This window comes from Eleutherodactylus coqui, chromosome 8 (genome assembly GCF_035609145.1).
Source record: "Eleutherodactylus coqui strain aEleCoq1 chromosome 8, aEleCoq1.hap1, whole genome shotgun sequence".
NCBI classification, from domain to species: Eukaryota; Metazoa; Chordata; class Amphibia; order Anura; family Eleutherodactylidae; genus Eleutherodactylus; species Eleutherodactylus coqui.
In genome coordinates, this window is record NC_089844.1 from 205,886,899 (window position 1) to 205,910,484 (window position 23,586).

At 54.9% G+C, this 23,586-nt stretch overlaps 1 protein-coding gene across 3 annotated transcripts in view; it reads right to left on the minus strand.

Moving 5' to 3' along the window:
- The window catches only part of DHRS7B (dehydrogenase/reductase 7B), a 45,466-nt gene extending 22,139 nt beyond the window's left edge, over positions 1-23,327 (minus strand). Inside the window, exons 1-4 of one of the 3 annotated variants that reach the window (XM_066577250.1) lie at positions 23,177-23,327; positions 6,179-6,360; positions 3,433-3,548; positions 2,206-2,416 (exon numbers count right to left, since the gene is read on the minus strand). In XM_066577250.1, coding sequence (XP_066433347.1) covers positions 2,206-2,416; positions 3,433-3,548; positions 6,179-6,360; positions 23,177-23,196 — 529 coding nt within the window. In that variant the 5' untranslated portion in view covers positions 23,197-23,327. Of the gene's footprint in view, positions 1-2,205; positions 2,417-3,432; positions 3,549-6,178; positions 6,361-16,571; positions 16,698-23,176 lie in introns of those variants that run through there. The other 2 variants (XM_066577248.1, XM_066577249.1) reach the window with 2 other exon arrangements.
- Positions 23,328-23,586: the final 259 nt, after the last annotated feature.

Sequence of the window (23,586 nt, forward strand, 5' to 3'; positions counted from 1 at the left end):
AGAACCGGAAGCCCGTACTTGGACCCAGGCCCACACAGTCCGAGGTTAAAAAGAATCTATTTGGAGGGCGGGGTACTAGCTCAAATCTTGTACCCCTCCGTCACCAGGCCTGCGCTTGTGGGATCGATTCCTGTCATCAGGATCGTTTCCCAGCGTGTGGTAGGCACCGTCAGTAGCTATGTTTCTCCAACTAGTGCAGAAGTGAACTAATCTTCTGCGGGCATGAAGATGCAGGTTGAGGGACCACAGTAAGACCCTTACCGCTTCCTCCGGTCTTTCCATTCCCCACTTATGTTATAGAGGAGGGACATGGAATTAAGGCGCTTTTTGCGGAGTCTGATGACTAGCCGCCCCGAACGGGTAGGGTACACAACCTATCTTTGGAGGTTATGTCTCTTGACCACTACTTTACCCCTGAATGACTGCCGCGGTGGTGCCGGAAAGCCCGTCCTTGGACCCAGGTCCACGCAGTCTCCGGTTAGCTCCCGGATGAGGTACTTCCCACTGGGGCAACCGGGGCTGGCAGAAGAGATGCTCGTGTTGGATAGGGCTGCCTGAGATCCGAAGCAGACCGTAGAAGCTGCCTAGTCAAACCGCAGTAGAGCGAGCCACCAAGGTGGCCGCAGTATTAGCTTTATAATGAAGCTGGACGTGGACCAAGCCTTACGCATGGTCATGTCTACTTTGTTGCCTTTGAGCGGGACGTATCCTCAGATGGCGTCTCCTCAAGGATAGCCACTTCATTGTCTGCCAATAAAGGACACTCCTAAAATTCTTTTAGAAATTAACGGAGCTTGATCCATACAATTCCAATCATTAAGGATCAATGGTTTAAGTGTGGCGTTTACAGGGAATGTAGATTTACGTTGTGGAAGCAGACTCGCAACATGACGTCCTGCACAGTGCAAGGTTTTTAGCGTTTTTTTTTTTTTTAAACGAGATATTTTTTCTCTCCCTGCGACACTTCCAAGATCTACAAGATCGAATTCTTCTGCCATGTCAGAGTCGGACTCTAACACTGCTGGAGCAGACCCTCTTGTGGCCCCTAAGGGCCCTGGTTGGAGGTCCGACAGGTAGGACTGTTTCTTCCCGGACAACTGACTGGATTTCAGACATGGGGGAAGATTTTTCTTCCTGCAGAATTTTCGCTGAGCAGGAAGCGCATAATGTTTTAGAATAGGAGTCGTCAAGTTTTGTAAGCATACAGGACGCTTTTTACTTCTCCTCCTAGCCCCCCTAGGTTTTTGAGTATCCCTGTCGTACGTGACAAGGGAGAGCTCTGTTAGTAAGGGAAGTGTAGTGCAGGTGTCCGTAGGTTGGCCCACAGGACCACTTACAGTTTGGAGATTCTCTGGGTCCTCTCTTGGCCGACATCCTGCGCTTGTGGGATCCATTCCTGTCCTTAGAATCGATTCCTAGTGTGAAAAAACAAAACACCAGCCGACCCTGGTGCAGGGGCTTTACATTTTGAATTTGGCGCCAAGCCGCGCCAGGCCACGCCCCCTTTGTGCGCTCCATCGAGGCCACGCCCTCTTGCGGAGCATCTGGCGTCACACTCCTTGTGTTCCGCCCGCTACAGCCGGGACCCAGAGATGGCGGTCGCCGCCTGGTTGGCGACCGCGGTGGCGCCGGAAAGTCCGTCCTTGGACCCAGGCCCACCGGAGATGGCGGCCGCCGCCTGAAATGACGGCCGCAGTGGTGCCGGCAGCCCGTACTTGGACCCCGGCCCACGCAGTCCCCGGAAAGCGCCCAGATGGGGTCCTTCCCACTGGGGTTGCCGGGGCTGCCCGAAGAAAAACGCCGCCGCTTCGCCGGTAAGTCCTCCTCCGGCATGGGACAGCGTCGCTGGAGCTCTGCCGTTCCTGTCCTGAAGGGACAGGAAAAACACTGGTGTTTGGTGGAGGGGAGGTGCTTTTTATGTTCTGCCTCTTCCTGTCCCATCAGGTCAGCAGGTGAGCAACCTCCAGGTGTATGCTGTCATGATGACGAAGGGAAAAGGCACATAGATTTCTCCCCCTCTGCTGCCACTTTGTCATTATGGGGTACTGAGTGCAGAATGATGGGGAACACAGTCAAGTGAAAGGGTCCGCAGCCCTTCTAGGTCCCTGTAGATAGTCCTGCTGGCCATTGTCTGTATGTGCCCCGGCGTAGAGTCATGGGGGCAGATATCCGGCCACAGACACATAATGTGATCTGTTTACTCACCTTTAGTCAGTGCAACTGGTCCGAAGTAGTTAGTGTCCATGATGGTTCTGTCCACACTCAGCTTGGTGTCCACAATGGCCCCACGGTAACTGACCCCCGCATTGTTAATCAGAATGTCCACCTTCCCCACAAGGTGAAGGATTTCTCTGGCTGCACTTGCCACAGCCTCCACGTCCGAGAGGTCGAATATCACCATGTGCGGCTTATGAAACTGTAGTACAAAGGAAAGTCATTAGCAGCCGTTAGATGGGCTTCCCTCTTGAGTTAAAGTGTTGCAGTAAGTCGGATGGCGCATTAGGTGGCGCCGTTAGGCAATACTTCTATATAACACAAACGGTCATATCCGGAGCCCCTTAGCGTTATTCCTCCATCACTGGGGTGTGAGGCGGCTTTAGTTTCTCTTGTTACCATTGTCGGGTACCTGGGACTTGTTATTCAGTCCTTTATTGGGAGGCGGGGTAACCAGGAAACGCTGTACTGACATTCCGTTTGGCTTTACTGCTCGCCGTGTGATATAAATTCTACTTGGTTTCTGCTTTTTTGGAAGCGGTGGTAACAATTCTGCTTTTTTTTTATTGTTTAGGTCGGGAGAAGGACAGACTGTAAACATTATCTGTAAAGGTTTTAGGATACAATAAGATAAAAGAACTGCATCGGCCGCCACATGACGAGCTGCACGGAGGCCAAGCCGCCTTAATATCAGAGGCCGTCTAGACAGAAGAGAGATCTAAGGCACAGGTGTCAAACAAGGCCCGCCACCTCATTTTATGTGGCCCGCCGGCTGTGCAGTAAGTCCCCTCACCTCCGCGCTGCTGTCAGTAGCTGATCTTCTATCGGCTTGTTCTGTCTAGTGCAGACAGTAATAGAGGAGTGCCGATAGCAGACTGACAACGGAGGAGGGAAGAAGACTGCAGAGAACATGAGAGCGACGCTGAGGAGGAGCAGCTGCAGGGTGAGAGCCTGGTCAGCCCTGACCTCCCCTCACCGGCCCTCCCTCTGTTCATGGCTGCAGGCCTGGGGGGCATCAGGGGCCCAAGTATGCAAGAGGGCCCCAAGAAGAGAGCAGCCGGTATACCTGCCAGTGGGACCACATTGGATGCAGGCAAGTACAAAAATGTGTATATAGAAGTGTCCCTGTGTGCATGTGTATATATGTGCGCCTGCGTACAATAGCGCGCGCGTCTGCAGGAACAAGAGACTATCTGACTACTTACTAACCATACCAACCTTCATGGCGCCGCCTCTTATCAGACACAGCTGCTTTATCACATCCTTCAGCCCTTCTTCATTCCGCCCGCACAGCACAACCTGAGCTCCAGCTTCATAGAATACTTTGGCACATTCTGAAAAAAAAAACAGCAAATATGGAAAACTCATAAAAAGGTTTTTTTTTCTAGTTTCAGAAAGTTTTGATGCGTCAGCTAAAGGCCAGAAACGTGTAGAAACAATGAAGTGCTGGTACAATATGTAGTGGGACTTCTAACCTGCTGATATACAGCATGCTACTGCTGCACTGACCCCTAATATATCTATATATAGTCATTACAGCGCCCCCATGTTACAGTCCTGGGTATAATAGATGATAGGAGAGATCTCTGTACTGACCCCTAATATATCTATACATAGTTATTAGAGCGCCCCCATGTTACAGTCCTGGGTATAATAGATGATAGGAGAGATCTCTGTACTGACCCCTAATATATCTATACATAGTCATTAGAGCGCCCCCTTGTTACAGTCCTGGGTATAATAGATGATGGCAGAGATCTCTGTACTGACCCCTGATATAGCTATACATAGTTATTAGAGCGCCCCCTTGTTACAGTCCTGGGTATAATAGATGATAGGAGAGATCTCTGTACTGACCCCTGATATATCTATACATAGTTATTAGAGCGCCCCCATGTTACAGTCCTGGGTATAATAGATGATAGGAGAGATCTCTGTACTGACCCCTAATATATCTATACATAGTCATTAGAGCGCCCCCTTGTTACAGTCCTGGGTATAATAGATGATGGCAGAGATCTCTGTACTGACCCCTGATATATCTATACATAGTTATTAGAGCGCCCCCTTGTTACAGTCCTGGGTATAATAGATGATGGTAGAGATCTCTGTACTGACCCCTGATATATCTATACATAGTTATTAGAGCGCCCCCTTGTTACAGTCCTGGGTATAATAGATGATGGGAGAGATCTCTGTACTGACCCCTAATATATCTATATATATATAGTCATTAGAGCGCCCCCTTGTTACAGTCCTGGATATAATAGATGATGGGAGAGATCTCTGTATTAACCTCTGATATATCTATACATAGTTATTAGAGCGCCCCCTTGTTACAGTCCTGGGTATAATAGATGATGGTAGAGATCTCTGTACTGACCCCTGATATATTATACATAGTTATTAGAGCGCCCCCTTGTTACAGTCCTGGATATAATAGATGATGGGAGAGATCTCTGTACTGACCCCTGATATATCTATACATAGTTATTAGAGTGCCCCCTTGTTACAGTCCTAGGTATAATAGATGATGGTAGAGATCTCTGTACTGACTCCTCATATATCTATACATAGTTATTAGAGCGCCCCCTTGTTACAGTCCTGGGTATAATAGATGATGGGAGAGATCTCTGTACTGACCTCTGATATATCTATACATAGTTATTAGAGCGCCCCTTGTTACAGTCCTGGATATAATAGATGATGGGGGAGATCTCTGCACTGACCTCTGATATATTATACATAGTTATTAGAGCGCCCCCTTGTTACAGTCCTGGGTATAATAGATGATGGGAGAGATCTCTGTACTGCCCCCTGATATATTATACATAGTTATTAGAGCGCCCCCTTGTTACAGTCCTGGGTATAATAGATGATGGGAGAGATCTCTGTACTGACCCCTGATATATTATACATAGTTATTAGAGCGCCCCCTTGTTACAGTCCTGGGTATAACAGATGATAGGAGAGATCTCTGTACTGACCCCTGATATATTATACATAGTTATTAGAGCGCCTCCTTGTTACAGTTCTGGGTATAAATAGATGATGGGGGAGATCTCTGTGCTGACCCCTGATAGATCTATACATAGTTATTAGAGCGCCCCCTTGTTACAGTCCTGGGTATAATAGATGATGGGAGAGATCTCTGTACTGACCCCTGATATATTATACATAGTTATTAGAGCGCCCCCTTGTTACAGTCCTGGGTATAATAGATGATGGAAGAGATCTCTGTACTGACCCCTGATATATATATACATAGTTATTAGAGCGCCCCCTTGTTACAGTCCTGGGTATAATAGATGAAGGGAGAGATCTCTGTACTGACCCCTGATATATATATACATAGTTATTAGAGCGCCCCCTTGTTACAGTCCTGGGTATAATAGATGAAGGGAGAGATCTCTGTACTGACCCCTGATATATTATACATAGTTATTAGAGCGCCCCCTTGTTACAGTCCTGGGTATAATAGATGATGGGAGAGATCTCTGTACTGACCCCTGATATATTATACATAGTTATTAGAGCGCCCCCTTGTTTCAGTCCTGGGTATAATAGATGATGGGGGAGATCTCTGTACTGACCCCTGATATATTATACATAGTTATTAGAGCGCCCCTCAGCAAGAGTTTTCTAAACTAAATAATCCCAGTTTTGGTCATCTCTCTGGGTATTGTAGTCCGCCTAATCCGTTTGTTACTTTAGTGACATCGCACACCAGACGTTCGGATCACAAACAATAAAAATGTATGACATTTTACAGAAACACATTCATTCAAAGCAAATGGTAGATGGACGATTCTAAAAGTGGCAATATACAGAGCCAGGTTCATAGATGATATAGCATGGGGTTATCAGGCTTCACCCAGGTGTAATCGGCAAATATGGACAAGCCCCTCGTTACAGGTGGGACTCTAAAGCAGATGGCTCTAGCAGGCCGTTGGTAATGCCTTACCTTTGCCCAATCCCGATGTAGCGCCAGTAATGACCACCACGGCATCCTGGATGTAAGCACTGCTACGAAGTCTCTGCAAGAGCTTCAACAGACCGTAGATCCCAACACTGCCGAGCAGGAAAGGAAGGATGACCCACGACGTCAGGTCCATCAGTCTATGCCGCGAGCCAGGAATGCTCTTCCTAATGGGAGAAGTAAGATGTAACTGGAAACAACTGTCAGACAGACATGAAGGAGCAAGAAGCGTCTTACACGTATAAGCCACTAGGGGGCTCCCGTCCAACCCCTCTGCAATCTACCTTGCCAGTAGGTACAGAGCTTCTGTAGTAACAAGGAGTAGTTTCTTCAGCTGCCCCCTCCCTTGCCATCTTCACAGGAAAGCTCCTGCACTTACAGGCTGCAAGCTGACAGATCTGCAGATAGCGATGTCCACAATCTGCCCCTCCTGTTACAGCATGTGGGAGTCTGCACACATTACACATACTATAGTGGGTTTACTAACCATTTGGCTACAATGTCTCTACATGCCTGCTTGTCCTGGGAGAGCAGAGGGGTGGGCATTCATATACTGCCTCCCTGCTGATTGGACTAAAGACAGTGCAATGCAGCATGGAAGTGAGGGAAAGTCAGGACAGTGAACTACTGGCAGAATGCTAGTCTTGCTACATCCCCCTCCCTGAAAGTAGATTGAAAACAGCACAAAAATGTGGGAAACCACCCCAAAAAAATCAGAACTAACAAACATGAAATGGTGCAAACAGCAGTAAATGAGGGTGAGAAGAATCGGGGGGGGGGGGGGGGGGGGGTGTTGTAGAGAACTCAGGTCCTTTAAAGGGAGTCTGTCAGCTGGAGCGTACAGTCTATCCTGCAGGCAGCATGATCTAGGGCAGAAGGAGCCGAGCGGACTGATGAACAGTCCAGTGGGAGGTCCTATCAGAGACTGACAACCTTCCCTGCATGTACAGTCATAAACAGATAACTGCCGATCACTGATTGCTCCGCCCACTGGACTGGTCAGCTTAGAATGTGCAGAGATAGAAATGAGTACAAGTTATACTAAGTATAGAATGCATCCACCCGTGGTTGGTAAGTTAGGCCGCGTTCACACACGGGATCTGATGCCGAATACTTCTCCCATTCATCTGAATTGATAGTCAGAGAAAGCTGGAGCCAATCCAGATAGAGGTCAGTGGATGCGTTACCCATGTAGTGGGAGGACGACTGATCATCCGCAAGCTGCGGCTTAACGAGAGGACGCCCTGAGGGCAGAGGATGATGCAAAGTATTGTGGGTAGGTAAAAATCTAGTGGAATGGTGCAATTCCAGGTGAATTAGAAGCAGGAGGTGTGACAGCGACTAACTGTATTGAGTTATATTAAAATCCCCCTATAAAAGGTGTCTCAAAGCATGAAGCCCCGTCATCAGTTAGGCTGAGATGAAAGGTCCAGCACATCTGGTCCACCGGAACCCGATCCATCCGCTGCTCTGCCGAGCCCCGCTCCTTGCCCCGGCCCGGACCCTTGCCACACTTTCACCCCAGCTTTATGCCACGAACAGGTTTTACATGCTGGTTTTAATGTAATTCAACAAAAGGAGATGGTTGTCAGCGACTCACATGCCTGGTTCTAGTCCACCTTACGGATGGTTGACTTTGCCTACCCACTTATTTGAATAGGAAGACGCCAGGTACATAGTATTGCTGCGGCAGCAGGGAGAGGGCGCTATGAGTGTTATGTGCAGGCAGCTGCGGCACCAATGCTGACCCCGGTGCTCTGTTGCTGCCCACCAGCTGTAACTGTGGCATCTCCCCTGCTGCTCCTCCAGTCTCCGTCTCCTGCTGTCAAAGTCACCTGAATGTCCCCGGCGCTGCAGGAGTCTTCGCTGTTTGCCAGCTGCTGTGGCATCTCCCCTGTTGGTCTGCCGCTCTCCATCCCCACTCTTAATCTGGCGGTCCACTTTGCAAACAGCCAATCAGGAAGTGGGGGCATCACCTTGCTGTCAAGCAGCCTAAGCCTGGTGTACACCCACCACTTCCGGTGGAGTCAAGGTACACCAGTACCATTATTAGATTTGATATCCATGTCGTGGAATAAATAAATAAACAGACGTGACACGCTGATGTCTGCATGTGGATGCGTAGCGTCGGGGATGCAAACCCGTGGACTTCCTGGTGTGGAGGTTACATGCAGGTATGTACGAGATACTTCAGTGTAGCCAAGGGGGCAGATACATCACATCCTCACGTATGCAGCAACGTTCCATCCGACTCCCTGGAAATACTGAGATGGAACGAGCCTAAGGAGTCTATCCAGCGTGCAGGTCTGCCTGCTGCCAGGGCCACAACATGATGGAGGGCTGCTAAAGCATCCGTGTGAACAATGAAGGCCTACGATTCTGTCCTCGGAGACCCGGGAGTCTACACCCCCAGACGGCGAGGACGGCCCAGAGGGGAGCTTCACATATTCTGGATCTTAGGGAGGACCCACTACAGAACACCTGCCCCAATCCTGCTAGGTGTGAACTCCAAGACTGTTGGTGCCAGTACTGCTATGGGGGTATGCGGCCACCACATATGTTTAGGGGAAGCAACAGCAGCCCCCGCCTGTAGCAGGCAACCAGGCTGACAAATGAAAGCTGGAATCCAATTGATTACCAGACGCCACTTTGTTTATGATATTGGAAAAGAGGTCTCCATCACAGTCCGAAGACCGCCATCTGTTGCCTAGGAAACAAGAACTAAACTGCTATCTATGAGCATCTGCTCCACTTTCCTCAACAGTCCATGCACTTCAAGGGCGGCCTGCAAGTCTCATCATAGATGTACCAGCATCACAAGCTCTAAATGGCGGGTGGTTGGGGGGGTCGCCATTGTCCCCCGTCCTCCTTACCGCCAGGAGGACCTGCTGGTCACACAAGCGCACCGTTCACTTCCAGTGGCCAAGATACCCAAGTGGAGTATTTCCTGCACTCCCATGGAAGTGAACGGAGTGCTGACCGGCATGCTCAGCCGCTGCGCCACTCAGTGACATCACTGCGGGGGGAGAAGTGGCGCAGTGACAGGGGAGCGGGACATATGGGTCCTGCAGGTCGGAGGCAAAACCCTTATTATAGAAAAGCTTTTGCCACATTTATAAAGATAAACTAAACCCCCCAAAGCATATTTGGTGCCGCTGCGTCCATAACAGTCCCATCTATCAACGTCACCAATATTCCACAAGATGCAGATCGCCAGGAAGTGAAGCCAACGCCAGAACTGCACATCTGGTCATCCTGTCTCCACGAGAAAGATGCAATGAGAAGCCATCAAAAGAGACGTATGAGGTCCAAAACAGCAGCGATGGGAGCTGCGGGCCGCCCCGCACAACGCGGGCCGGCAGAACAAAGCCCCCGTCGGCCCCTCGGCCCGGCAGAACAAAGCCCCCCTCGGCCGGCAGAACAAAGCCCCCGTCGGCCCCTCGGCCCGGCAGAACAAAGCCCCCGTCGGCCCGGCAGAACAAAGCCCCCGTCGGCCCCTCGGCCCGGCAGAACAAAGCCCCCGTCGGCCCCTCGGCCCGGCAGAACAAAGCCCCCGTCGGCCCCTCGGCCCGGCAGAACAAAGCCCCCGTCGGCCCGTCGGCCCCTCGGCCCGGCAGAACAAAGCCCCCCTCGGCCCGGCAGAACAAGGCCCCTCGGCCCGGCAGAACAAAGCCCCCGTCGGCCCGGCAGAACAAAGCCCCCGTCGGCCCCTCGGCCCGGCAGAACAAAGCCCCCGTCGGCCCCTCGGCCCGGCAGAACAAAGCCCCCGTCGGCCCCTCGGCCCGGCAGAACAAAGCCCCCGTCGGCCCCTCGGCCCGGCAGAACAAAGCCCCCGTCGGCCCCTCGGCCCGGCAGAACAAAGCCCCCGTCGGCCCCTCGGCCCGGCAGAACAAAGCCCCCGTCGGCCCCTCGGCCCGGCAGAACAAAGCCCCCGTCGGCCCCTCGGCCCGGCAGAACAAAGCCCCCGTCGGCCCCTCGGCCCGGCAGAACAAAGCCCCCGTCGGCCCCTCGGCCCGGCAGAACAAAGCCCCCGTCGGCCCCTCGGCCCGGCAGAACAAAGCCCCCGTCGGCCCCTCGGCCCGGCAGAACAAAGCCCCCGTCGGCCCCTCGGCCCGGCAGAACAAAGCCCCCGTCGGCCCCTCGGCCAGGCAGAACAAAGCCCCCGTCGGCCCCTCGGCCAGGCAGAACAAAGCCCCCGTCGGCCCCTCGGCCAGGCAGAACAAAGCCCCCGTCGGCCCCTCGGCCAGGCAGAACAAAGCCCCCGTCGGCCCCTCGGCCAGGCAGAACAAAGCCCCCGTCAGCCCTCGGACAGGCAGAACAAAGTCCCAGTCAGCCCTCGGACAGGCAGAACAAAGCCCCCGCCCGCCCTCGGCCAGGCAGAACAAAGCCCCCGCCCGCCCTCGGCCAGGCAGAACAAAGTCCCAGTCAGCCCTCGGCCAGGCAGAACAAAGTCCCAGTCAGCCCTCGGCCAGGCAGAACAAAGTCCCAGTCAGCCCTCGGCCAGGCAGAACAAAGTCCCAGTCAGCCCTCGGCCAGGCAGAACAAAGCCCCCGTCAGCCCTCGGCCAGGCAGAACAAAGTCCCAGTCAGCCCTCGGCCAGGCAGAACAAAGCCCCCGTCAGCCCTCGGCCAGGCAGAACAAAGTCCCAGTCAGCCCTCGGACAGGCAGAACAAAGCCCCCGCCCGCCCTCGGACAGGCAGAACAAAGCCCCCGCCCGCCCTCGGACAGGCAGAACAAAGCCCCCGCCCGCCCTCGGACAGGCAGAACAAAGTCCCAGTCAGCCCTCGGACAGGCAGAACAAAGCCCCCGCCCGCCCTCGGACAGGCAGAACAAAGCCCCCGCCCGCCCTCGGACAGTCAGAACAAAGCCCCCGCCCGCCCTCGGACAGGCAGAACAAAGCCCCAGTCAGCCCTCGGCCAGGCAGAACAAAGCCCCCGTCAGCCCTCGGACAGGCAGAACAAAGCCCCCGTCAGCCCTCGGACAGGCAGAACAAAGTCCCCGTCAGCCCTCGGACAGGCAGAACAAAGCCCCCGCCCGCCCTCGGACAGGCAGAACAAAGTCCCAGTCAGCCCTCGGACAGGCAGAACAAAGTCCCAGTCAGCCCTCGGACAGGCAGAACAAAGTCCCAGTCAGCCCTCGGACAGGCAGAACAAAGTCCCAGTCAGCCCTCGGACAGGCAGAACAAAGTCCCAGTCAGCCCTCGGACAGGCAGAACAAAGTCCCAGTCAGCCCTCGGACAGGCAGTACAAAGTCCCAGTCAGCCCTCGGACAGGCAGAACAAAGTCCCAGTCAGCCCTCGGACAGGCAGAACAAAGTCCCAGTCAGCCCTCGGACAGGCAGAACAAAGTCCCAGTCAGCCCTCGGACAGGCAGAACAAAGTCCCAGTCAGCCCTCGGACAGGCAGAACAAAGCCCCCGTCAGCCCTCGGACAGGCAGAACAAAGCCCCCGTCAGCCCTCGGACAGGCAGAACAAAGCCCCCGTCAGCCCTCGGACAGGCAGAACAAAGCCCCCGTCAGCCCTCGGACAGGCAGAACAAAGCCCCCGTCAGCCCTCGGCCCCCACGGACAGGCAGAACAGACAGCTCTCTGCTGCCCCCCAGCTGAGCCTACCTCACACGGCTACAGCTCTGTTCCTACAAGTGCCACCGACATGCTTCTGCTGTAACGTTAAAGACTCTCCTGTTGACAACCCCAATAGAAGCAGCGGTCTGTGGTACCCTGAAAGGATTAAAGGGGATGTCCTGGATTATAAGAACACGGCTGACTTCTTCCATGCCCAGCGCCGCACTCCTGCTACTGCAGCTCCATTCACTTCAGTGTAGACGCAGTACTACACCGCCCTTGTGGAGGTCATCCTCTAAGAGGGCAGCCATGTTTGTGTATCTTGTACAACCCCTTTAAGAGTCCGCCAGTCTAAGGAGTGTCTTAGGAGGCACTAGTCTCTTCCTGCGCTGCGGTCACCGGGGTGGGACTGCCCGGCTGCAGACACAAGGCGCTGGCATCTTCCTCGCTTCTTATGAAGTACAAAGCCTCCAGAACCAAGAGACTCACCCGCCAGATCTGTGGGTCTATTTTTACCGCCACTCACTACCTCATGCTGCATCAATGCCTCCTAATCCAGGCCGGCGCTCCAAGCAGAGGACATGGCCTGACCCCGCTGACATTCACTAGGCTTTATATAGCGAGGGGCTCTCCGGGACCGGCACATACAGGACTCCTGCGGACTACTGCTACAGCTCCCTTCTGTGTGCCCACCCAAACAACGCTCGCGCCCCTCCACAACTCTGCCGGCCCACTAGGGTGCTTTCACAGAACCATCATCCTTCGGCTCTGCACCAACCAGCGAGGGTCTGAACCCTATTCCTTCAGTGTAAACACTGCGCCGACTAAACGACAGACCGGCGGACCTTTCAGTGTAAACGGGCGGGATCACTTATCACAGCCGACCAACTTACTGTACATGGTGGCGGGCAGGAACGATAACAGACTACTCCACCTCCATGCCGTCAGCCATGCTGCTCCCTCTAGTACCTCCTCTGCCTCACACCCAGCCCATCCCATCACCGACTACCGAGCATGCAAGACTGTCCACAACCTGTCCCCCCCATACATCTCTGACCTAGTATACCAATACCCCCCACGTAATCTATATACAACCTGTCCCTCCATACATCTCTGACCTAGTATACCAATACCTCCCACAAGTAATCTATATACAACCTGTCCCCCCCATACATCTCTGACCTAATATCCTGATACCCCCACATGTAATCTATATACAACCTGTCCCCCCCATACATCTCTGACCTAGTATACCAATACCCCCCACGTAATCTATATACAACCTGTCCCTCCATACATCTCTGACCTAGTATACCAATACCTCCCACAAGTAATCTATATACAACCTGTCCCCCCCATACATCTCTGACCTAATATCCTGATACCCCCACATGTAATCTATATACAACCTGTCCCCCCCATACATCTCTGACCTAGTATACCAATACCCCCCACATGTAATCTATATACAACCTGTCCCCCCATACATCTCTGACCTAATATCCTGATACCCCCACATGTAATCTATATACAACCTGTCCCCCCATACATCTCTGACCTAATATCCTGATACCCCCCACATGTAATCTACATACAACCTGCCCCCCCCATACATCTCTGCCCTAATATCCTGATACCCCCCCATATGTAATCTATATACAACCTGTCCCCCCATACATCTCTGACCTAATATACTGATACCCCCACATGTAATCTATATACAACCTGTCCCCCCATACATCTCTGACCTAGTATACCAATACCCCCCACGTAATCTATATACAACCTGTCCCACCACATATCTGACCTAATATCCTGATACCCCCACATGTAATCTATATACAACCTGTCCCCCATATATCTCTGACCTAATATCCTGATACCCCCCACATGTAATCTATATACAACCTGTCCCCCCATATATCTGACCTAATATCCTGATACCCCCCACATGTAATCTATATACAACCTGTCCCCCCATACATCACTGACCTAATATCCTGATACCCACATGTAATCTATATACAACCTGTCCCCCCATACACCTCTGACCTAATATCCTGATACCCCCCCATGTAATCTATATACAACCTGTCCCTCCATACATCTCTGACCTAATATCCTGATACCCCCCACATGTAATCTATATACAGCCTGTCCCCCCATACATCTCTGACCTAGTATACCAATACCCCCACGTAATCTATATACAACCTGTCCCCCCATATATCTGACCTAATATCCTGATACCCCCACATGTAATCTATATACAACCTGTCCCCCCATATATCTGACCTAATATCCTGATACCCCCCACATGTAATCTATATACAACCTGTCCCCCCATATATCTGACCTAATATCCTGATACCCCCACATGTAATCTATATACAACCCGTCCCCCCATATATCTCTGACCCAATATCCCGATACCCCCCACGTAATCTATATACAACCCGTCCCCCCATACATCTCTGACCTAATATCCTGATACCCTCCACATGTAATCTATATACAACCTGTCCCCTCCATACATCACTGACCTAATATCCTGATACCCCCCACATGTAATCTATATACAACCTGTCACCCCATACACCTCTGCCCTAATATCCTGATACCCCCACATGTAATCTATATACAACCTGTCCCCCCATACACCTCTGCCCTAATATCCTGATACCCCCCCATGTAATCTATATACAACCTGTCCCCCCATACATCTCTGACCTAATATCCTGATACCTCCCACATGTAATCTATATACAACCTGTCCCCTCCATACATCTGACCTGCTATACCAATACCCCCCACATGTAATCTTTATACAACCTGTCCCCCCATACACCTCTGACCCAATATCCTGATACCCCCACATGTAATCTATATACAACCTGTCCCCCATACATCTCTGACCTAATATCCTGATACCCCCCACATGTAATCTATATACAACCTGTCCCCCTATACATCTCTGACCTAATATCCTGATACCCCCCACATGTAATCTATATACAACCTGTCCCCTCCATACATCTGACCTGCTATACCAATACCCCCCACATGTAATCTTTATACAACCTGTCCCCCCATACATCTCTGACCCAATATCCTGATACCCCCACATGTAATCTATATACAACCTGTCCCCCCATACATCTCTGACCTAATATCCTGATACCCCCCACATGTAATCTATATACAACCTGTCCCCTCCATACATCACTGACCTAATATCCTGATACCCCCCACATGTAATCTATATACAACCTGTCCCCTCCATACATCACTGACCTAATATCCTGATACCCCCCCACATGTAATCTATATACAACCTGTCCCCCCATACATCTCTGACCTAATATCCTGATACCCCCCCATGTAATCTATATACAACCTGTCCCCCTATACATCTCTGACCTAATATCCTGATACCCCAGATGTAATCTATATACAACCTGTCCCTCCATACATCTCTGACCTAATATCCTGATACCCCCCACATGTAATCTATATACAACCTGCCCCCCCTCCCCCCTACATCTTTGACCTAATATGGCGTCATAAGACCTCTAGGGGTCATTCACTTTTTTTTTTTTAATTACACTTTCCCGCTGTAGCTGGGGCGTCCATAGGAGCCGCAGCCATAGGAGCCCCAGTTACAGGGGAAAATATCCACTGTAGTGACAATAGTCACTGGCAGAGCTGATCAGGGTCTGCTGGACCCATGCAGCTCTGCTTCAAGAAGTGGGCCCAGTGGTCACATGACTGCCAGCTCACGTAGTCGAAGAAACCATACCTTCCACGTCTTAGTACATAGCACTTATTGAGCACTCTTTACCAGGGAAAGAAAACCGCTCCTCCCTTCTCCTTCGGGCTCTCAGCTGTGACTAACGGCCGAGGATCCCACCGGCTGCTGCTTGACTTCAGAAGCTTTAATCCCGCACTCTATTTTTACTATGGGCTGTGATTAAAGCCCAGGACCAAGTGCCGTATATTCACTGTGCTCGGTCCTTAAGGAGTAGTTCCCTTGTAAGGGCTCCCACACACTTGCGTTTTTTGATAACGTGATTGTCAATGGGACTTACTAATGTTAAAAACGCATCACAGAGCAGCGCAACTTCAGTTTTTGGTACGTTGCATTTTTAGCTTTAGAAAGTCCCATTGACAATCGCGTTAGCAAAAAACGCAAGTGTGTGGGAGCCCTAAAACCATCAATAATCTGTGCTCAGGATAGGCCATCAGTAGTAGATTGTCACGGTCTGCCACCAGGCCGATATTCTTGTGCTGATTTCTACCGGAAGGAGACAGCTGCGCTCTTACTTCAGTGGCCAGGTCTGGTATTACAGGCAAAGATCCCACTTATTTCAATGACTGTAATACCAAGCTTGGCCACTGGAGTTCGAACGGAGCTGTCTGCTTCTTGCAGAATATAGCTCAGTACATAAGTGTACTGATCTGGCGATCAGCTCATCAGTTGGGGTTCCCAGGCGACAGACCCCCGCTAATCTTGACCCATCCTGAAGACAGGCCATCAATAGCCTACAAGTGCCCAACTCCTTTAAAGCTGGCATAGAAAATTCCACTCTTAATAGGTTTTGCCCGGCCACAAAAAAAAAAAGTTACAGTAGGCTCTCGTTTGTTCTCTAGGGTCCTTGGATCATCCCGTTATCCCAACTAAACTGATAACCAGTGATGTAGCACATGTCCCACCACCCTGCGACAGCACTGCCTGGCCAGAGGGGTCCGCTGACAGCAGATTACTGACAAAGCAGATGCAGAGAGGGGCCCCGTGGGCCCCGCTAGGTCCACTTACCTCCACTCTTCCCATCACTATACAATGGACAGACAGCAGAGGAGCGGGACCCGTCCTCCAACGCCCTGCAGACCAGCGTGACAAGACAGAACTGACCGGCTTGTGGCCACAATGTCCCGGCCGTCAGGCTCATGTGACACGACAAGAATAGAAGCCAAGTGTCTGCTCTGTACTCGCTGCCAGGTAACACATCACCCCGTTTATGGGCAGCGCCGCTCGCCACAGGATATCCGCATCGCTCAGCATGTGGCACACCGGGCCAGTAACTGAAGTAGGGACCAAAACTGGTTTTATATGGGAACTCACCGACACACTAAGATGGATTGGCCAATCAGGTAAGGAAGGTCCCCGATGTCCAGCAGCATCACCGGCCAAGAGCCAAAGGAGCGGCACTTCAACCCTCCCCTCTCCGGCAGCCACGGCGCTCGCCCAACGGAGTGGCGGACGGCCACCTGCCAACTCTCCTGTGGCTACTGAAGCCTGCCAGTTGACCGCCAGACCCTACCGCATTTTGAGCGGCGGGCACTGGGGTTGCAGCGCTGAACGTGGGGCCGTCGGGAGAGGGAAGCGGGGACTTTAAGGCAGATAAACCCTTCGAGTTTTGCAACAACGTTCCCATCATAGCGTAATATGCGGTGAAAGACCGCCCGGACGTGAGCCTAAGAGAGGCCGACAAAGAACACGGGGAGATCCCCCGGCTGCACCCATCATGAACCCTCAGGGGGGGGTACGGCCGGGAGAGGGGGCGTCTGTAAGGGCACGGCACATGGCACAAAATGCAAACAGCTCTGAGAACCACTTGAAGCCCAAATGTCCCCACGTGATTCCATCACAGCAGGGAAGGGGCAGTGTGGCGCTGCTGCTTCATCCTCTGCGCCCCCTCCCAGGCATTCCCCTCCAATCACTACCAATATTAGGTAAATACCGCTGCAGCGCCACCTATTGGAGGCAGCATTCCTGCAAGTCAATGTCCGACCCTTAATACAAGCCTTGTAACGACTCGGAATTAAAAGCCAAGCCAGACTCCATAGACAGCTGTTAGGGATATTGTTCCATCCCCCTTATTTGCATATTACCCAGAGGAGCCTGAACGGCCTTTTGAGTCTCCTCAGTCCCCGTCTAAGTGCTCTCCCTAAGGAGAAGAGATGGCCTTTCTGCCCCCCTATTAGGCAAGCACATCCTAGGCTGGATGTCAGGGAGGTTGTGTTCTGGCTGTGCTCCCTGACCTCGGCTCTGGACTTCACTACCCCCAGCATCTGTGCCCGTAGGGCGTTCCTGCGCCTCGGCCCACCCGTGTGTGACCACTTGGGGAACCTGCAGCACAGCTAGCAAGCTTGAAAACCGGGGTTCCCCAGGTGCTGCCACCTCACCCAAACCAGAGAATGGCAGGCGCACCCACATTCACTTGCCAGCTTTACTGACTAACTTGGATTATGCCCAACTGGTGCCACCAAGGTCTGGGGATTCGCACGAGTATATGCGTGTTTCCCACTGACTTCTATGGGGCTTTTGGTGCGCGGATGCACAGGTGACTTACACGCGTGTGAAGGAAGCCCATGAACTGACAGTTACATTCACGGTGCCCTGCTTGCACATACCTTACATGTGTAGATACACCCGTGAAGCCGGCCTGGCGCTATTACACGGACACTGGTGGCAGTCGCTGCCAACTGCTTCCGGCAAAGAGCTATTCCTGCAACTCGCCAGAATAGGCGGGCAGTAAAGTGGCCCCGCCGTATGCCAACCTTGTCATGGCAGGACTGGAGCGTGACTTCCTGGCCTTCCTAGATTGTCACGGACACAACATATGACAGTTACTATAGTAAAAGGCAACTTCACATCCCATCACAGAAGAGGTTGGCAGTCCGAGCGTCTGTGACGTATCAAGACCGGAATGAACCTCGGAGGGGGCTTCATGCATCACTGGAGATTATGGGAGATCTACAGCAGGGATAACACTCTGGCCTGGTGACCCCCAACACTAATGTAGAGGCTAATAACACTCTGGCCTGGTGACCCCCAACACTAATGTAGAGGCTATAAAACCATCACACCCATACATTAGACGAACACTCGCGGTGAGACACCACGCATACCCAGTCGCAGCGCCAGCGAGCCAAAACAGACTGCCGAGGATTCAGCACTCCCTCCCAGGCAGTGAGCGCTACATAACTAGTGACCGGGTACACCGACCTGCCGGAAGGAGAAAGCCAGGGATGTAGGCTACATCACAGGAAGAAGAGGATCTGGCCGGCTGGAGGTGAGGTGACCCCCCGGACCGGAGGAGCATGAGATCGGAGAGGTGAAGATGCAGTCAGAAGACTGGCAGGAAGGAGTGGGCAGGTACTAGGCCAGAACCCCCTTAGGCCTGAGAGTTTGGGAGCCGCTGTAGCATTATGTATGATGGTTGGCCGCTACAAGGTCTCCCATCTACAGGATTACTTGGTTCCTCTCACTGGGACAATCCCATTCTGCTACGGGAATCGCACAGGGCGCCAACTTGTGAGGGCGATACCAGGCGGGTGTAGGTTGGGGACAATTGCCCCTCCTCAAGTCTCTCCAGACAGATGGTCCTCTTCCTCCCTGCAGCAGTGCCTTGTGGAGCTACATGAATCCTCCTCCTCCTCCCCTCCGAGGTGCCCCAGTCAGCCCACAAGTGCTAAGTTACTTGCTATGAGGTCCATCTATGTACTGAGCTTGGTTCTGGTGCTGTACTTCTTGTAAGAGCTTGCTTCCAGTACTGTATTTACTGTGAACAGTCACAGATGATGCTGCCGCACCCATAGACTCCTCAGTCACGTTACAAGAGGTTAATGGGTGTGCCGGCTTAGGCAGCACTGACGGGATGGACGGGACGCCCAGTGTGATATTAGGGAGGGGTCACCAGGTGTAGAGCTGACAACTGGGTCTGGTGGGGGGGGGGGGGATGTCACCAGGTGTAGAGCTGACAACTGGGTCTGGTGGTGGGGGGGGGATGTCACCAGGTGTAGAGCTGACAAGGGGGTCTGGTGGGGGGGGGATGTTGCCAGGTGTAGAGCTGACAACGGGGTCTGGGGGGGGGGGATGTCACCAGGTGTAGAGCTGACAACGGGGTCTGGTGGGGGGGGGGATGTCACCAGGTGTAGAGCTAACAACGGGGTCTGGTGAGGGGGGGGGGGATGTCGCCAGGTGTAGAGCTGACAACGGGGTCTGGTGAGGGGGGATGTCGCCAGGTGTAGAGCTGACAACGGGGTCTGGTGGGGGGGGGGGGTGTCGCCAGGTGTAGAGCTGACAACGCGGTCAGGCGGGGGGATGTCGCCAGCTGTACAGCTGACAATGGGGTCTGGTGGTGGTTAGATATCACCAGCTGTAGAGCTGACAACAGGGTCTGGTGGGGGGGGATGTCACCAGGTGTAGAGCTGACAACGGGGTCTGGTGGGGGGGGATGTCAGCAGGTGTAGAGCTGACAACGGGGTCGGGTGGGGGGATGTCACCAGGTGTAGAGCTGACAACGGGGGTCTGGTGGGGGGGGATGTCACCAGGTGTAGAGCTGACAACGGGGGTCTGGTGGGGGATGTCACCAGGTGTAGAGCTGACAACGGGGGTCTGGTGGGGGGATGTTACCAGGTGTAGAGCTGACAACGGGGGTCTGGTGGGGGAATGTCACCAGGTGTAGAGCTGACAACGGGGTGTGGTGGGGGAATGTCACCAGGTGTAGAGCTGACAACGGGGGTCTGGTGGGGGAATGTCACCAGGTGTAGAGCTGACAACGGGGGTCTGGTGGGGGGGATGTCACCAGGTGTAGAGCTAACGATGGGGTCTGGTGGGGGGATGTCACCAGGTGTAGAGCTGACAACGGGGTCTGGCGGGGGGATGTCACCAGGTGTAGAGCTGACAACGGGGTCTGGCGGGGGGATGTCACCAGGTGTAGAGCTGACAACGGGGTCTGGCGGGGGGATGTCACCAGGTGTAGAGCTGACAACGGGGTCTGGCGGGGGGATGTCACCAGGTGTAGAGCTAACAACAGGGTCTGGCAGGGGGATGTCACCAGGTGTAGAGCTGACAACGGGGTCTGGTGGGGGGATGTCACCAGGTGTAGAGCCGACAACGGGGTCTGGTGAGGGGATGTCACCAGGTGTAGAGCTGACAACGGGATCTGGTGGGGGGGATGTCACCAGGTGTAGAGCTGACAATGGGGAAGGCCTAGGACCATTGGTTATAGTGAAGACCGCCCTTCACACCAAGGGGTATAGAGACCTCCCGGACAATGTGGCATCACCTCCCCTGTGGTCATACTCTGGTACAGCTCTGTGTCTCCACCAACATGACCGAGCGCCATGTCATACGGCACGCAGTGTGGAGGAGCACAACGTCTGCAGACCTCATTAGCCAACCCAAAGTCCGGATCTCAATCCTATGGAGCAACTAGACGGCCATATCTGTGCGCCCATCCCCCATCACTATCTGAAGCTCCTCCAGGAATGGAGGCAAATCCCTTCACACATCTATGGGGATCAGGTGGGCAGCATCCGCGGAGGGGACTGCAGACACTGAGGTGGCCTAACACCAGGGGGTGTTCAGTACTTGTGTCAGCGGGGGGCACAGCCACCGCCCGCCCTCAGGGTCAGCGGGGGGCACAGCCACCGCCCGCCCTCAGGGTCAGCGGGGGGCACAGCCACCGCCCGCCATCAGGGTCAGCGGGGGGCACAGCCACCGCCCGCCATCAGGGTCAGCGGGGGGGCACAGCCACCGCCCGCCATCAGGGTCAGCGGGGGGGCACAGCCACCGCCCGCCATCAGGGTCAGCGGGGGGGCACAGCCACCGCCCGCCATCAGGGTCAGCGGGGGGGCACAGCCACCGCCCGCCATCAGGGTCAGCGGGGGGCACAGCCACCGCCCGCCATCAGGGTCAGCGGGGGGCACAGCCACCGCCCGCCATCAGGGTCAGCGGGGGGCACAGCCACCGCCCGCCATCAGGGTCAGGGGGGGGGCACAGTCACTGCCCGCCATCAGGGTCAGCGGGGGGCACAGTCACTGCCCGCCAACAGGGTCAGCGGGGGGCACAGCCACTGCCCGCCATCAGGGTCAGGGGGGGGGCACAGTCACTGCCCGCCATCAGGGTCAGGGGGGGGCACAGCCTCCGGCCCGCCATCAGGGTCAGCGGGGGGCACAGCCACTGCCCGCCATCAGGGTCAGCGGGGGGCACAGCCACTGCCCGCCATCAGGGTCAGCGGGGGGCACAGTCACTGCCTGCCATCAGGGTCAGCGGGGGGCACAGTCACTGCCCGCCAACAGGGTCAGCGGGGGGCACAGCCACTGCCCGCCATCAGGGTCAGCGGGGGGCACAGCCACTGCCCGCCATCAGGGTCAGCGGGGGGCACAGTCACTGCCCGCCATCAGGGTCAGCGGGGGGCACAGCCACTGCCCGCCATCAGGGTCAGCGGGGGGCACAGCCACTGCCCGCCATCAGGGTCAGCGGGGGGCACAGCCGCTGCCCGCCATCAGGGTCAGCGGGGGGCACAGCCACTGCCCGCCATCAGGGTCAGCGGGGGGCACAGTCACTGCCCGCCATCAGGGTCAGCGGGGGGCACAGTCACTGCCCGCCAACAGGGTCAGGGGGGGACACAGTCACTGCCCGCCATCGGGGTCAGCGGGGGGCACAGCCACTGCCCGCCATCAGGGTCAGCGGGGGGCACAGCCACTGCCCGCCATCAGGGTCAGCGGGGGGCACAGTCACTGCCCGCCATCAGGGTCAGCGGGGGGCACAGCCACTGCCCGCCATCAGGGTCAGCGGGGGGCACAGCCACTGCCCGCCATCAGGGTCAGCGGGGGGCACAGCCACTGCCCGCCATCAGGGTCAGCGGGGGGCACAGCCACTGCCCGCCATCAGGGTCAGCGGGGGGCACAGCCACTGCCCGCCATCAGGGTCAGCGGGGGGCACAGCCACTGCCCGCCATCAGGGTCAGCGGGGGGCACAGCCACTGCCCGCCAACAGGGTCAGCGGGGGGCACAGCCACTGCCCGCCATCAGGGTCAGCGGGGGGCACAGCCACTGCCCGCCATCAGGGTCAGCGGGGGGCACAGCCACTGCCCGCCATCGGGGTCAGGGGGGGGCACAGCCACTGCCCGCCATCGGGGTCAGCGGGGGGCACAGCCACTGCCCGCCATCGGGGTCAGCGGGGGGCACAGCCACTGCCCGCCATCGGGGTCAGCGGGGGGCACAGCCACTGCCCGCCATCGGGGTCAGCGGGGGGCACAGCCACTGCCCGCCATCGGGGTCAGCGAGGGGCACAGCCACTGCCCGCCATCGGGGTCAGCGGGGGGGCACAGTCACTGCCCGCCATCGGGGTCAGCGGGGGGCACAGTCACTGCCCGCCATCAGGGTCAGCGGGGGGCACAGTCACTGCCCGCCATCAGGGTCAGCGGGGGGCACAGCCACTGCCCGCCATCGGGGTCAGCGGGGGGCACAGCCACTGCCCGCCATCGGGGTCAGCGGGGGGGCACAGCCACTGCCCGCTATCGGGGTCAGCGGGGGGCACAGTCACTGCCCGCCATCAGGGTCAGCGGGGGGGCACAGTCACCGCCCGCTATCAGTGGTACTGGCGGCCCGGAGGCAGTGGGCACTCACTTGGCTCCGGCTAGCAGCATCACCCGACGGCCCCTGACTGCTCATACGGACCGGCACGCTGCTCCCTCCACTACTGCCGGCCTGCTGACGTCGCGGGAGTCATGTGATTACCATGGGCAGGAGAGGTCACGTGGTCCTAAAAGATGCTAAATCCCACACCACCTCCACACCATTCAAAACCTGATTGGTTGTTTGGGTTGCCTCGAGTAGAGGTGGTGTGGAAGAGGGATTTATGCCCGCAGGACCTGTGTGATGTCACGCCCACGTGACTAGACTTGAGTGGGTGGAGACAAACTGCAGTCTGCCGGGAAGTGCGGTAGAAGAGAGCTCACATGTGTAGAGTATACTGGGAGAGCGGCCCGACGGGGAAAATGCTCTGCATGGACTGAGGGCTCTGTGTGCACCGGGCT